The 16869-nt window shown below is 35.6% G+C and overlaps 1 protein-coding gene and 1 long non-coding RNA gene across 4 annotated transcripts in view; one reads left to right on the forward strand and one right to left on the reverse strand.

Annotated features, from left to right (window-relative positions):
• tspan4a (tetraspanin 4a) overlaps positions 1–16869 on the reverse strand; it is a 180056-nt gene that overhangs the window by 143881 nt on the left and 19306 nt on the right. Inside the window, exon 2 of one of the 3 annotated variants that reach the window (XM_055009581.1) lies at positions 7145–7224. In XM_055009581.1, the coding sequence (XP_054865556.1) occupies positions 7145–7207 (63 nt within the window). In that variant the 5' untranslated portion in view covers positions 7208–7224. Of the gene's footprint in view, positions 1–7144; positions 7989–16869 lie in introns of those variants that run through there. The other 2 variants (XM_055009576.1, XM_055009575.1) reach the window with 2 other exon arrangements.
• LOC111588983 (uncharacterized) overlaps positions 1–16869 on the forward strand; it is a 136504-nt gene that overhangs the window by 98428 nt on the left and 21207 nt on the right. The gene's annotated exons all lie outside the window — the stretch shown is intronic.

The following is a 16869-nucleotide window of genomic DNA, read 5'->3' on the forward strand; positions in this document are numbered from 1 at the left end:
CCATAAGTACATCAACTTCTCCTTTAAAGGTGTGTTTTCTTTACAAAATTACATCATTTATCAAAGCCAGAGACTGTGAAAATATTCATTCATTCATTCAAAATTCATGAACCAGGATTCAGAAAGGTTTTTTTCCAGTTTCTGTCTGATAAATGAGCTTCAGAAGGTCGACAGTTCACTGCCTTTGTTAAAAACCAGGAGTCAACATTTCCTCCAGCTGTGAACCTTTAACCTCATCGATTTAAACCTCAGATCTGGTTCTAAACTTGGAAATATTGTTTTAGTGCCTGAATTTAACCAACACCACTAGTTATTTCAGGATAAACAGCCTGTTTAGCGACACACACTTTCATTTTATCTTCACAGAAATTAATATATCTGAGAGACTGTCAGCATGAACTCCAGCATCAGCATTTCTGCTCTCACATTTTGGCAAATCAGCAATAAAGCTGCATAATGGGTGATTTTCTGGCCGGATCGATTTGTCATCTCGGAGTGACAGCAGCAGGAAGCACATAAATATATTAACGATGTTTTTCTCACTTCTTTACACAACACCATATTACCAGGTGTCTCCAGGTTTGTTTCTCACGAATTTATGGCACTTATTCTGTGCTTCATGGTTGATTAAAGTTATTTTTAGAGAATAACTTTGCTGTATGCAAAAATGTACGAAACAAATTATTGTTTCGTACAGTTTTGCATACAGCTGTCATAAAAGAGGGAGATTCTAGTGATAAAAATGGTGTCAGATTTCCTTAATTGGTAGTCGGCTTTATCAATTAATAACTGAATGACTGTTTTGTTTGGCAGGAAGTTTAAAGTAACTTTACTTATTTATATGTAAGAATGCTGAACTGTAACTTTAATTTTCATGTCTTTCCTCCATCTGTTGACAATCTAGTGGATGATTTAAATGCTAAACTACAATCAGCTGGTGGCCATATTGCTGCCGTCTGATACGAAAACCACCAAAAACCAAACAAATCAAACTCAACTCCAAAGAAACTGAGGACTTTATAGATATGCACATCTACAGAGTTAGACCTTACAGCAGGACTGGATTCATTTAATAGGAAAACTTATAAATATGTAACTTTGATTTGCAGAAAAAATGAGTTTTAAGGATTTAAATCGACTTTAAAAGAACCCCACTGTTGGACTTGTTTCTCTGAACTTTTCCATAAAAATTCAAACAATCCCAGAATTGTCTTTTCTCCCGTTTCTAGTTTTAAAGTTTTATTTATTCTCTCCAGACTATTACTGCGACCAGCCGAGCATCGCTAAATGCAATAAATTTCTGTGTCTGCTTTAGAGACGGCGGCTGTCGAAGTGAAGTGAAAGTTTCCACAGAACATTTTTTACATCAGTGGGTTTGGAGATGATCAAAAAGGTTTTCTGGTAGTTAAAAAAAAAAAAACTCAGCCTGACGTGTGCTCTTGATCATTTCCTAACAAGTTTATAAAAGTGGTTTGGAAGCTGTTCTTGGGCTCATTTCCTGCAGATTTAAAACTACTTAATTAAACCGGCGGTAAAGAAAACTTTCCATCATCTCTGTCTGCAGACGAATCAGAAATTTTACAAGAGAAATGCCTTTAAACAGCTAAATTTCTTTCTTCGTGGTGGCATTATGTTTGAAAAAGTTCATTTTAATCTGTGAAAGACACTTGTTAGATCTCAGTACTGAAGATCATCGAATTCTGGTTTGGTTTCTTTAATGATTCTGGGCCAAAACAAAGTAATAAAAGGGATCAAGAACAATATTTTGAGCTGCTACAGTAGTAATATTCATCATAAAAAGGAAACCTTTGTGTTAAAGTTTTGAATAATAGACAAACTCCAACACAAAACTCAACTGAAATGTCTTTTTTAAATTTACATTTTACATGATTAAAAGATCATTGTACAGCATTTACCCCTCAGTTATTAATCAGAACCTATCAGAATTTTAAGCTTTTTACAGAATTGTGATAAAGGAAACTGTGTTTAGCAAACTTTTAACTGAGACAAGTAAACAAAATGCCTTCCCTTGGCCACTAATTTAATCACATTGCATCCCACAGGGCTTTATCTTAGGCCCAATCTTTATTAGTCTTTCTATGTTATTAGAAATCGTAACATAAATTCTGTAACTATGCAGACGATACTGCTCTGTATAAGTCTGTTAAGTTCAATCAATGTCTTGATTGCCGGCATTTCTGACTGCATCTGGGGATGACTCCAAACTCTGATCTCTAGGGGTAATGCCACACAAAAATCATGGTTTTGTACATTTTCAGACACTGGTGTCATCAGGAAAGGAACATAAATTTCCGTCACTACACAGACGATACCGCTCTGTGTATCTTTGCAAACTCCAATTATTTCCATTCATTGATTGAACGTTTCTTTCCAGTCTGTTACCACTATTAGAAATGACAACATAAATTTCTGTCACTACGCAGACGATACCGCACTGTATATTTCTGTAAACTCAAATTTTATTCCGTTCAATCTTGACTGCAAGCCTCTTGAAGGTCATGGATGACTTCAAACTTTGGCCTCTACGGGTGTATCAGTACACAAAAATTACAGTTTTGTATATTTTTTTGGACACAAGAGAGCACAATTTGGGGCTAAAGACTTTAAAATTTTCTAAATCTGTATTCGGCATTATCAAGTAATAACTGAATGACTGTTTTAGTCAACGGACACTTGATTTGTGATTCAACGGCAGATGTTTAATATGTCACTGTCATATATGAACTCTGTGATGGATGAGCCCATTTTATCTTAAACAGGTGAACTCTGGCTGGAGGTCATTAATCACCTCAGAGGTATTTGTCATGGTGACCAATTTTTAACTGTAGACAACAGTTCTTTGGGGCCACTTATCTGATAAAACAGACCTGACATGGAGTCCCACAAGGCTCTATCTTAAGCCCAATACTTTCCATATTCTATGTTACCACTACAAGGATTCACAACATAAATTGCCATCACTATGCAGACGACACTGTGCTGTATATCTCTATTTACTCAAATTATTTCCATTAAATCAGTGTCTTGATTGCAGGCATGTCTGATTGAAAGCATGTTTAAGTGTGTGGAGGACTTCTAGGGGTATAACAGTACACAGAAATTGCAGTTTGGTATACATTTGGGCACTAGAGGGCATAATTTGTGGCAAGAAGTAACCGTTCAGTAATCAATTGATGGTTTTAGTCAGCAAAAATGATGTGGACAATTTTTGAGCCAATGTGGACTGTTTTTGAGATATTCAGGATCAGTTTTGAGTCATTTTGGACAAATTTTTATTCAATTTGAACATTTTTTGAGTCTTTCTCAACAAGTTTTGAGTCAGCGAATGGTATATATGTTATATGGCTGCATGTAAAATGTCTGAAGCTTGAGTTTGAGGCACTTTGGATACATTTTGAGTCATTTCAGATCTTTTTTAATCATTTTGTACAGCTTACAAATAAAATTACAAAAAACTTCAGACATTTTTTGCTATGTTGGACAAATTTTTATCCATTTTGGACATTTTTTGAATCTTGACAAGTTGTTATGTAGCTGCTTTTAGACATTTTAAGACATTTTTGTTGTATTGTGATACATGAACTCTGTGCTAGTTGATGTCAGAGATCTGTTTGGAGGTCATTAACCTCCACAGAAGCCTTGTCATGGTGCCCAATTTTTACACTATTTTCAGCTTTTGACTAGTTTTTCTATGGTTCATGGGCAAATTAATAATTTTTTAATGTGATTTTCCCAGTTGTTACCTGTAATCCAAGAAAACAAGAAACATCTGCAAGATGACAATAAATAGTTTTTTGGAAAAGACTTCATATTCTCACAGTGTACATAAATAAAGTTAATATTATTCTTATTCTTCTTATTATTCTTCTTCTTATTATTATTATTATGGTAAACAGTATAAGATTGTGACTGTTTTTTAGAAATATTAATATGGTTCAGTGGGAACAGGCTTTATTAATCCCACAGTGGGGAAATTAGCCGTGTTACTGCAGCAAAGGAATCAAAAATGAAACCAAAAACATAAATATTGTCCAAATCTCTCCAAATATTGCACATATCAGTGGTATTACACATAAATACTGATAGAGAAGTGTTAATATTTCATCAACAAGTAGAAAAATAACGATATTGCACAAAATTAAACTTATTCTAATCAGATCAGGGGAAACAAACCTAATCAGGACATCTACTAATCCTTTTTATTTGACGTTATTATAACATTATTTGCATTTTCTGTCCAAGTCAGATTCAAAACCTCCTCAAAGAACAGATTTTAAATGTAAAAACCAGTTCCCGAGCTTCCTTCTGATGTCCTGTTCAGAGGCAGGTTTTCTATTAAAGGAGCTGCTCGGCTCACCTGCAGCATCATAATGTGATTGGCTGCTGAGGAGGAGGAGGCCGAAGCTCATCGCGGTCAAGTGGTCATTATTTATCTCCGGCAGCGACACACAAACAGCAGCAGGCGCTAACGGCTAACCCCTCAGACAGCGGTTTGTGCTCGACAGAAGATGTGGAGGTGAAGAGGTCGCTCGTCCCTCTGGGGAGATTACATCTCTGCAGCCAGATTGCATTTCAGCATCCAAGGCCTCGACTCATTCTGCTGGCAATAAGAGCCGACAAATCACAGAGAGCAACCCGAGACTCAAACTGAAGCTGCAGCAGATCGAAGGATGTGGCAGAAGATGAAGACGCTTGAAAAGTTTGGATGAATTCGACTAGAAACTTTGGGATGGACAGGAAATTTAGACCTGGTTTATTTATACCAGAGTGGGATTTAACCATCAGAACCACAACAGGTTAGAAAGACAAGTTAGCTTTAAAAGAAACCAACAAAATCATGCCTAGGGATCAGAAACTGGGAAAATAGAAAAAGAAAAATGAGCTAAATCTGAGCATAAAATCGGGATAATTCATCAAAATCATTGTCGGATTTAAAAAATTGCCAGAAATAAACCTTTTGTTTTAAACAGATTCTGTAAAATAATAAAAAATTCTGGTATCCTCGATGTAACTGTTAAATTAAGATTGAATCAGCTGCGACTAACAGTCAGGTGACAAAAATTCAGAGAGTTTTCAGATGAACTGCAGGCAGTGTTTCCACTGAACACAGAGGAAAATCCGGATAATTCATCAAAATCCTTTTATTCTACATGTCATGTTAAAAAAATTACCAAAAACAAACATTTCATTTTAACTAGATTCTGTAAAAAAAAATTAAAAATAAAAATCTGGTGTCCTCGGTGTAGCTGTAAAACCAAGACTGACTGAGCTGTGACCAACAGTCAGGTGATAAAAATAGATTTAGCTATGACCAATTTTTTTTTTTTAATTGTATTTATTTAACCGTCTGAACCTCTAAACCTGCTGCCAGGGTTCAGAGGCGAGTTATCTTTAAAATCTAAATCTATAAAAACTGAAAAAAAGCTAGAAAAAGAAGAATTATTGGATATTTAACATTAAAACAGTCCTTTAAGTAATCATCTGGGACTTTTTATCTGCAAAAATTACCAAATCTAAGCTTGAAATCTGGATATTTCATTGAAATCACCATTTTTCTACATGTCACATTTAAAAATTTGCCAAAAATTAACAGTTCGCAATAGACAGATTCTGTAAAAAACTAAAAATTCTGCTCTCCACAGTGCAACCAAGAAGCCATCATTGATTCATCTATGACAAACAGTCAAGAGACAAGAATTCAGAGTTTTCAGGTGAACTGCAGGCAGTGTTTCCACAGAACGGGATGGAGAATAGCTAAAAACATTTATTTATCCTCAGAGATTCAACCTGCAGCAGATTGTATGATGGCAGTTTGTGGATAAAGACACAGAAACAACAACAGCGTCAACAAAATCACAACTCATTCATCAGAAACTGGAAAAAGAGACAAAGAAACATCTGATTTCCAACTTTCTTTGAACTAATCATCTGTGAAGCTGGAAAAAATCTGCTTAAAATCAGGATAATCCATCAAAATGACTGTCGGATTTAAAAATGCACCAAAAATGAACCTTTTGTTCTAACCACATTCTGTAAAATAATAAAAATTTTGCAGTTTTCAGCACAACTGTGAAGCCACTACTGACTCAGCTGTGACCAACAGTTAGGTGACAAAAATTCAGAGAGTTTTCAGGTGAACTGCAGGTAGTGTTTCCACAGAGCAGAGGAAAATCTGATTCATTCATGAAAATCCCTTCATTCTACATATCATTTTTAAAAAATGCCAAAAATAAACACTTAGTTTTCACTAGATTTTGTAAAATAATAAAAATTCTGGGATCCTCGCTGTAACTGTAAAATTAAAACTGACTGAACTGCGACCAACAGTCAGGTGATAAAAAAATCAGCGAGTTTTCAGTGAACTACAGACAGTGTTTCCACAGAGCGGAGAGGAAAATAATTTTAAAAAATCAATATTTGTTCATCCTCAGAGACTCAACCTGCAGCAGGTTAGATGCTGAGATGTTTGAGGTCCAGCTGGAGAAGATGTCAGACTTCATGTCGGAGCTCAGACAGCAGCACAAATCAAACAGCAAACTGATCCCAGAGCAGCAGAAACACTGATTAACTCACAGCAGCAGCAGCAGCAGCTCAGCAAACAATGAAACACCCACTCAGGAAAACAGAGCAGCTGAAACCCACTCAGGACAACAGAGCAGCTGAAACCCACTCAGGAAAACAGAACAGCAGAAACCCACTCAGGACAACAGAGCAGCTGAAACCCACTCAGGAAAACAGAACAGCAGAAACCCACTCAGGACAACAGAGCAGCTGAAACCCACTCAGGAAAACAGAACAGCTGAAACCCACTCAGGAAAACAGAACAGCTGAAACCCACTCAGGAAAACAGAACAGCTGAAACCCACTCAGGACCACAGAGCTGCTACCCACTCACATGCACGCGTGGAGCTGCCAGAGAGGAGACAGAGGACGGAGGAGACCAGAACTTCTCCGGTCCTCCACCAGACAGCGGAGCCTCGTGCTGCTCCTGTCCGCCTCCTGCGCCTCTCTGCGCGGCCACAGAGCTCCGGGAGTCCGCGGTGGTCAGGACCACGGAGCTGCTTCCCACTCAAGACCCATAAAAGCAGCGGAACGTGGAGCAGAAGAAGCCGTGGAGACTCACCCAGAAGAGCAGGTTGAAGAAGACCATCCCGTACCTCAGAGCCATCATGCAGCCCTCCGCCATCCTGCAGCGCCGCAGCTCTAGGAGGAAGATGAAGGACAGGTCCAGGTAAAACACCACGTACTTCTTCCCGGGAGCGCAGCGCCCCGTGGACGTCTGCGGACCTTTGGTCGTGTGGAAACCGAACGCGAACGGCGGCCGCTTGTACTCGAACTCGCCGCTGAATCGGTGGAAGCCGGAGGTAAACGGCGGCGTGTCCGGTTTGCTGTCCAGGGACGGACTGCGCCGGTACGGAGTCTCGTCGGTGCTGGAGCGTCTCATGGCGGAGCTCAGGTGGGACCAGGACTCACCTGGACGCGGGGAGGTGAGGGGGCAGCAGCAGCAGGGGGAGGGGGGAACGGTTCTGATCTGATCCGGCTGTCGGTGTGTGAGTTCAGGACATCATCCCGACACCTGCCCCGCTCTCTGATCCGTCCAGCACCGGCGTCAGGGTCGGACCGAGGAGCCGCTGCTGCCGGTTCATCTCACCTGGACTCGGGAGCAGGTGACCCGGATTCACCTGGCGGACGGGTTCTGCTCACGTGCACGAGAGGAACCGACAGAGAGGAGATGAGAGAACGGAGGAAACCCGAACTTCTCTGATCCTCCACCGGATCCGGTCAGACAGCGGAGCCTCGTCCCGCTCCTGTCCGCCTCCTGCGCCTCTCTAGGCGGCCACAGAGCTCCGGGAGTCCTCGGGGGTCATGGCGGAGCGGCACCGGGCGGCAGCGGGACAGTTTCCTCCAGCAGCCGGAGAATCACTGCAGTGAGAGCGGCTCCAGCCCGGTGCCTCCTCCCTCCGTCCCCCCGCCCTCCCGGTTCTCTCTCACCGGCTCCGGTGCTCGCTCGGTCTCCCCTCCTCCCCCCTCCCCTCTCCGGTTACCGTCCAGCGCGGCGGACACGAGCAGCCCTTCATATTCAGGCCACGCCCCCCTCCACCCCGCACGGACCAATCAGAGCATCGCGACGCCAACCTCCCTCGTGCACGCGCCGATCACGCCCCTAAATCTAGCGGAGAACACGTGCACGGTGTGTGCGTGCGTGCACCAATAAAAACTACGTGCACTGTGCGAGTGTGTGTGCGCGTGTACGGATTAAAAAGTACATGCACAGTGTGTGAGCTCACTGTTCACGTAGTTTTTATTCATGCACACACACACTGTGCATGCATTGTGCTTGTGTGTACGTGCACAAGTAAAAGCCACGTGCACTGTGCGTGCGTGTGCGTGAACGCGCTTCTTCCTGCTGCACTGTAAAAAAAATTTAAAAATCTGACAGCAAAAGAGAAAAAATAGCAGAAAATATGTGAAAATTAATTTTTTATTTCATTTAAATACAATAATTTATGTTCCTTTGAGTTTTCTTTCAAAAAATGTAAAGATCTGTAAACTATTGTATTTAAATGAAATAAAAAATAAATTTTCTCATATTATCTGCTTCTATGATTTTTCTACATTTTTGTTTTTATTATAAATATTAGAAAAATCATAGAAGGAAAAAGTATTAATTTACACATTGACTGTAAAAATAAAAAAACAGATCAAAACACTAAATAATGTTGTTTTTTAACAATTTTTTTACTGTAAAACTTTTGTTTTATTTAAATCTTATTAAAGTGTCACATTTACATTATGGTGCATGTGAGTCCCTCCCATTGAAACTATTGGTCCTAAACTGGATTCAAGCAGAGTTTTTGTAAAGAATTTTTGCAGATTTTTGCTTTTGTAAGTGACAGTAATACATTTTTTACAGTTTTTGTCTTTATATTTTTTTCTGGCACTTTTGCAACCAGATGTTTACAGTTTTTCTCTTTTTTAAAACTTTTTTACAGTGCAGGAACGTAATTCTCCGACATAACGGACAGATTTACGGAGCTTTAACATTCATTGGTTCATAATTATGGTGAATAAAAATTCTCAAAGTTGATTTTCCTTTTTATTTCCTGAACCCGAACAACTTCCAGAGCAGAAAATCAAACTGTTCCGTTCTAATTATCAAACCTTGTGTTGTTTCCGGTAAAAGGAAATGACGGCGGATCAGTTGGAGGTTAATAAGCGGCAGTCTGGAGGGAAATAAAGGTTTGTTAGTCATGAGGGATTCCACATTTATGGAGCAGAAAACCCAAAACGGATGAAAACTGAATAAAAACAGATCAGTTATTTACAAGCCTTGTAGTGAAACTGTAATAGAATGAAACTATGTGAAGCAGGAAACGGTTTGGAGTAAAGACTTCATTAATATTTATTGATCTGAAAATGCTGCAGCTTCCTTTTGTTCATTCTTTATAATTTAATATAAAATAATCTGTAAATATGATGATATAATTTTGATGCAGAGCAGCAGAAGAAGAGAAATAAACTCTCAGTATCACGACTAAACTTCAACCTTGACTGAATCTAAATTTACCAGAAGAAAAACGAGGCCTCGGATAGTAAAAGAATTCTAATAAACCTGAAGAGATGAGATTATTCTGCAGAAAAAACAGCATTTATGTCACAAACTGGTAGATTCAGATTTTAAAATCTAATAAATGTGACAACAAATAGTCACTCAGGTCAAAAATATGTCAGATAAAAGCATTAATATCTCCAAAAATATTAGATTATTATTATAGATTAGTATTAGTACGCATAATGTATAAAAATCTTCCTCAGGTTTACTTTTGTAAATAGTTTTTTCATCATTTTTAGCACCAAACTCGTCCCACAAATTTAACAAAAACTCAAAAAATGATATATCAAAACGTAGTAGCTCCATCACGAAATATTGGTCGTGATTCTTCGTACGGTTTTTACGAAATGTTTTTTTAAAAAATGGTTCAAAATCCCTATTCATTTTTGTCATTTTGTGTCTCATTGTTGTACTATTTGTCTTGTTTTTGTTGTTATTTGTCTGACTTTTGTTGTTTGTCTCATTTTTTTGTCATTTTGTGTTTTGCTTTGTTTGTTGTTTTGTGTAGCATTTGTGTCATTTTGTTTTTTGTTGTTTGTTCATTTTTTGTTGCTTTCTAACTTTTTTGTTTAATTTTTTGTCTCTTTTTTATTTTGTTTTGAGTGATTTGTCTGAAATTTGTCGTTTCTCTCATTTTCTTATGTTTGTCATGTTTTTGTCGTTTTGTGTTTTCTCTTTGTCTCACTTGTTTTTTTGTCTTTTTTTATCATTTTGTGTTTTGCTTTTTTTGTCATTTTGTGTTATTTTGTCTCGTTTGTTAATTTTTTTGTCGCTTTGTGACTTTTCTGTCAAATCTTTTGTCTCTTTTTTGTTTTGTTTTGTGTCGTTTGTCTCATTTTTGTAATAATTTGTCTTGTTTTTGTTGTTTTTGTCCTTTTTTTGTCTGACTTTTGTTGTTTTGATCATAAAGTAAATCCTCTCTGGTTCAGTTCCAGGTGACTAAATGTTGTGTTCCTTTGTCGACACTCTGTGATCTGGAAGTTGTAATGTGGAAATGATAAACCGAGGCTGAATGTTGCTGAAACTGAATTTAATTTCAGTTTTCTATCTTCAGTTTTTGAATTCCTGAAATGTGAACCTTTTTGCAGTAAAACAAAGGAAACGTGGAGTTATTTCTAGGTTATTATGCTGTGGTTTTACTGGTCCGGCCCCTGAATTAAGATGAGTTTGACGCCTCTGATGTAGACGAACGCTGAGAGCCTTCTAGAAACAATGAACCCAACACACTGTAATTTACACATTAATGTCAGTAAAATCTAATCATAAGTGACATTAATGAGTGAATGATAAACAGAATGAGTCCCACCCTGGTGTCTGATTGTTTAATGAGGGGATTTAACAGCTCCTGATTGTGAACTAAGAGATGGAATTATGACGTTATTGCAGCGGAGGAAGGATTTTACTCAATGAACCGTGAGGAACACGTGTGTTAAACGTGTTAGAGCTGCTGTTGGAGTGATGTAAATGTAATTATGCAGAATGCTGAGAGTCTGTGGGCAACAGAAGAAGAAAAGCTGCAGTCACTGTTCAGTATTCTGAGCATTAAAGCTAATAAATGCTAAATAAAAAGCAGCTGCTGGGACCCGGAATGGAAACGAGTCGACACGCTGCGTCCGGACAGGAAAGGTCACCGATGTTTAAACAGAACAAGAAGAAGAAGTGGTTGTGTTGCCTTAAAGTTCACCTTGAATCTGCAGATTTGTGCAGATTCCAGACTTGAGGATTCCTGTTGCTGCTCTGCTGAAGATGAAACTGAATTTTAGACGTTTTCTCTCCAGGTGGTCAGAAACATGGGTAGAAATGAATGCTAATGTGGTTCTGGTTCCTCCAGGAACTTCTGGAAGTTTATTTCTGTCAGTCTCACATCTTTACTGCACAGAAATCATAAAAAGAGAGACATTTAGAAACCTTGATGAACAGAATCAAGAAGGAGATTTATATATTTATTAGACTGTCAGCTTTAATTTTAGCATTTAACTCTAATATGATCATAAAGTAAAATATTAGATTGTTCTTTTGACATTTTGTGATTCATTTTTGGTCTTATTTTTGTTGTTTTTTGTGTCGTTGGTTTCATTTTTTGTCATTTTGTGTCTTGATTTTTTTATTTTGTCGTGTTTTTGTCATTTGTCCATTTTTTTGTCTCTTGTTTTGTCTCATGTTTTTGTCGTTTTGTGTTTGGCTTTATTTGTTGCTTTTTCTGTTTTTTGTTGTCTGTCCATTTTTTTTGCTTTGTAACTTTTTTTATGTAAATATTTTACAGTGTAGGGTAATGCATTGTCACATTTTACTTTTCTGCTTTTCCACAGAGTTTGTTGACAGTAAGATAAATATTTACGTTGCTTTTTGCTCCTAAAAGTCGCTTTCTGGTCCTTTTAGTGTGTCTGAGTGTTTCTGAATCAGTCGAACTCTCCATGATTTGTGATTCAAACCACCTGGAGGTAAATTAGCAGCATCAGGGAGGTGAAATGAGGAAATGAAAGTTGAATTATTGATGCAGCTTTTCCAGCCCAGACTTCCTCCTCCTCCATCAGCTTTAATTAGGTTTGTCGTTGTCGGATTAAACAACACCAGCTTCAGCTAAGAGCTAATAGCGTAGCATCCATATATGATTAAACTGTGATTACACCAGAATCAGAGGTTTAAACACGACCAGCTGCTGAAATATTCACAACTAAACACGATGAACTATTCAGTTATTGGAGCTGCTGAACACAGAGCTGCAGGAGTTTCACTAAAACTTCATCACAGCTAAAACAGTCAATAAACAGGTAACAGACAGGTGATAATTAGCTACACAAGTAACAGATAGGAGATAATTAGACATTTATGAGGTGAAAACGAGGTCAGGAAATTTACAAACGAGTTCCCAATCATTTGATCAAACTACAGCGGGAGATTTTAAAACGTCAAAGGAACAAAACTGCATCAATAAAGAGAATCAAACTGACTAATGTGTTTTCTAGAACATTTCTCCAGTGAATAATCGCCACATTCCTGCCAATTGTAAATATCACTTAAATCATTTTCTTTATAGCTCAAATTTGTGACACAAAACACACAAAACTTAGTTTTAGAAGTCTTTTATTCTTGTTTTTTCTGCTTTCAGATTCCTCACATGCAAAAATCTGCTAATATTTACAGAATAGTTTCATTATTTTAGCTTTGTATAAACCATATCATAGACCAGCTGTAGTTCCTGGTTGTTCCACCAGGTGGAGCCTCTCCCTGTTTAATCCTGTAGAGACCAGAGGAGGCATCACTCAGACTACAGTTAAAACAGAGAGCATTGTGGGAGTTTAGTTAAAAAAGGGGCACCATGACAAAGACTCCAGTGGTTGTTAATGACCTCCAACCAGAACTCATGTGTTTAAGACCAACTGGTTTTGTGTCTTGTTTTTGTCATGTTGTCTTGCTTTGTGTCTTTTGCTTATGACATTGTTTTGTGTTTTGTGTCATGTATTTTGCCTATTTTTGTTGTCTTGAGTCTCTTTTTAATCGTTTTGAGTCTTGTTTTTGTTGTTTTGCTTCTTTTTGTTGCTTTTTCTGTCATTCTCTGTCTCGTTTGTGCCGTTGTTTTTTTTCCGTTTTGACAAATTACAAATAATAATAATAGTAATAAGTGTTGCCTATGTAAAAAAAACAGTAAGTCGTTTTTTTAAACAATGTTTCACTGTAAAATAATTTTTGACTAAATTAAAATGTTATTGTAAAAATAGTTTACTGTAAAAAAGCAAAAAATATTATTTTACAGATATTGCTTTTATCTATCTATCTATCTATCTATCTATCTATCTATCTATCTATCTATCTATCTATCTATCTATCTATCTATCTATCTATCTATCTATCTATCTATCTATCTATCTATCTATCTATCTATCTATCTATCTATCTATCTATATATATATGTACTTTAATATTATATATATAATATTAAAGTACAGAACAACATTTTTTTTTCTTATTTGTTTTACAGTAGACACACTGTTTATAAACAGAAAATTCAGCTTTTTTTTAAAGAAAATGAAATTAAACCACAGGAGAAAGTCCAGGTAATGACCTGCCTAATTTGTTTTTGTTATTGTTTTGTAGATTTATTTAACATCTAGAGTTATTATACTGTAGATTTAGCTTTAAATATCATAAAATATATTATTTTTCAATGCAGATTCATCATTAAATAAAAATAGATGTTTATTTTTGCGCCGTTAAAACACAGAACAAGTCTTGTTTACTCTTTTTCTTTATTTATTTTATTAGTATTATTTTATTTATTTCTACAGTAGAAACACTATTAAAATGTACCTTTTTCCTGCCAATATTTTGTTTTTGTTCTTGTTCATGGATTTATTTATTATTTAGAGTTATTATTCTGTAGATTTAGCTTTAGAAACCATTAAATATACAATTTTCACTGCAGATACATCATTAAATAAAGATAAATGTTCATTTTTCCATCATAGATTTACCGTTAAATCAGACTCAGGCTTCATTATTTGCAGGTTTGAAGGTTAGTTTGGGGTTTAAACTTTTGTTGGTTCAGTTGATGTGAAATATTGAGACGCTGACGACGATCCGACCAAAGCAAACACATTTAATCACGTCTGACGAGAACGTTTGACACCTGCAGCTGATCCATAAATATCTCATCCATCATAAATTCATCGTCCTGAAGAAGAAGCTTGTGGTGCGTTCAGGGACATCTGTATTCTGCTGCTGCTGCAGGTTATTACTGGACATCAGTCACACCAACCAGGATGTTCCTCTGTTTATTTATGGACATGAGGAGATAAATCTTCCTGAAGGATGAATTTACATCTAAAAAGTCCAGCCTCCCGCTGACTGGACGGCTTGGTGAGGATCCAAATTAAACCCAGAAATAAATAAAATCTCATTTTATATCATATTACACATATTTATATCACATTATACTGGTCTGATGGAGACTCTGTGTGTAAAGCTGCAGAATGAAAACAAATTAGATCGTCACGTTTCCTTCATCCCACGCATTCAGGAAGATGAATAATCGGGGCTTTTTACTGTTATTTACAGTAAATCTACTGAAAAAAAACTGAAAATGTTGAATTTTAAAAAATGAAAAAACAGAAAATGTGCTGCTTGTTCCCCAGACTTTGTCGTCTAAAACCAGAAACCATCGGTACTATTATTACATTTACTAAAATAGAAATTTAAATGTAAAAAAAAATTAAATTGGAAAATAACAGAGAAATGAACATTAAAGTAAATCTACTGTATAAAAACTGCAAATGTTAAATAAAAAGCTGAAAATGTGCTGGTTATTAGTCAGACTCTGTCCTGTAAATTGCACTATTTTTACATTTACAGAAGTAGCAGTAGTCTGCCATAAAAACTGATTTTTATGTTTAAAAAAATACATAATTAACTCACATTTTCCTATAAATTTTGTTGAAATTTTATTTATTATTTTTGATGCATTGTACTTTAACTGTTGCTCCTCTGTTTGGACAATTTATTAACTTTATTATTTTTGTTTTATCTTTGTTTTATTATTGTTGTAGAGCATTTTGTGATTTCGTATCTCTGAAAGGTTCTACAGGACTAAATTTTACTTATTTATTTTACATTTCTGCAAAAGAGGAATTAATTTATTTTTGTCTAATTTGTTGTCTAATTTAGTTTTTTTTTGGACATAACACACAAAAAGACATAAAAACATCAGCTGATAAAATGATATTTTAATAAGTAAAAAACAGGAAATTGATTTGAATCTACAACAGAAAAATAAACATTAAAGAGTAAATCTACAGTATTAAAGCTGCAAATGTTAAATAGACTTGTAAAAAAAATGCTTACCATTAATTAATAACTCTCATTAAAACAATTTTCCAGCAAATTTTCTGCGATAAAAACTGATTTTTACACAAAAAATTTTTACATTTTTGCAAAAATACTGAATTATAATAAAAATGAAATATTTCTTTTAATGTTCCATTCATTATATTTAATGTTAACATTAAAAATAAAGACAAAATGTAAAAAGAAAATGGAAATTCACCTGTAAATCACACCCTGTTGCATGATTTTTACTGAAACAACTTAATTAATTCACGTGTAAAAATACTGAACTATAATAAAGATGAAATATGTTTTTTATTGTTTCGTTCATGATATCTTTTGGTAACATTAAAAATAATGACACAAAAACATCAGCTAATAATTATGTGATAATAAAATGTTTTAAAAAATGGAAATTAAAGTGATTTTAACATGTAAAAAACTGGAAATTCTCCTTTAAATCACGCTTTGTCAGCTGATTTTTACCAAAACAACTTAATTAACTTCACATTTCTACAAAAATACTGAACTACAATACAGATGAAATATGTTTTTTATTGTTCAGTTCAATACATTTTCTGTAAATATTACCAACAGAAATAAAAACAATGTAATGTGATTTTAGATTCTAACCTCCTACTGACTGCTCAGGTTGTTAAAGATTAACCTTCATGTCATCCTGGGGGTCAAACTGACCTGTTTTAAAGTTTGAAAATGTGGAAAAAAACAAAATATTTTTATGCCCACATTTTCAAAATTTTTGGGAAATTTTTGAAACTTTTTTTGGGGGAAAAAACAAATGTTAAAAAAATGTTTCTTTAAGAATATTCACAAAACATTTACTAAAATCCAGAGAATTTTCTTTCCAAATTTAAAGAATTTAACTTTTTTTTTTTTTATAATAAAACTTTTAAGGGAAACTTTTATGGAATTATTGGAATTCTCTTCCTGAAGGTTTTGCAAATTTAAAGTTTGAAAATGTAGGGGAAAAAATACATATTTTCACAGTGAAAACTTTCAATGTGAAAACATTTCTACATTTTTGGGAAATTTTTGAACATTTTTTGGTGTAAAAAAAAAAAGAAAAAAATGCTTCTTTAAGAACATTCGGAAAAAAATCAACCAAAATCCAGCAAATTTTGGTTGAATTTTTTCTGAATGTTGTTAAAGAAAATATTAGAAGTTTTACTGATATATATGGAATCACTTTAGATATTTTTAGGATTTTTTTATTTGGAAGATTTTTACTCATCTTTTGAAAATATTTACAAGAATTTTCTTGCCAAACTTGGGGGATTTTTTAAAAATAAAACTTTTAGGGAATTATTGGAATTTTCTTCCTGAAGGTTTTGCCAATTTTCAGAAATTTGGAGAATATTTGCTGTATTTTTTGGAATTTTTTCAGACAAGGAAAC

The sequence above is a fragment of the Amphiprion ocellaris genome, chromosome 1 (assembly GCF_022539595.1).
Source record: "Amphiprion ocellaris isolate individual 3 ecotype Okinawa chromosome 1, ASM2253959v1, whole genome shotgun sequence".
In the NCBI taxonomy this organism is placed as follows: Eukaryota; Metazoa; Chordata; class Actinopteri; family Pomacentridae; genus Amphiprion; species Amphiprion ocellaris.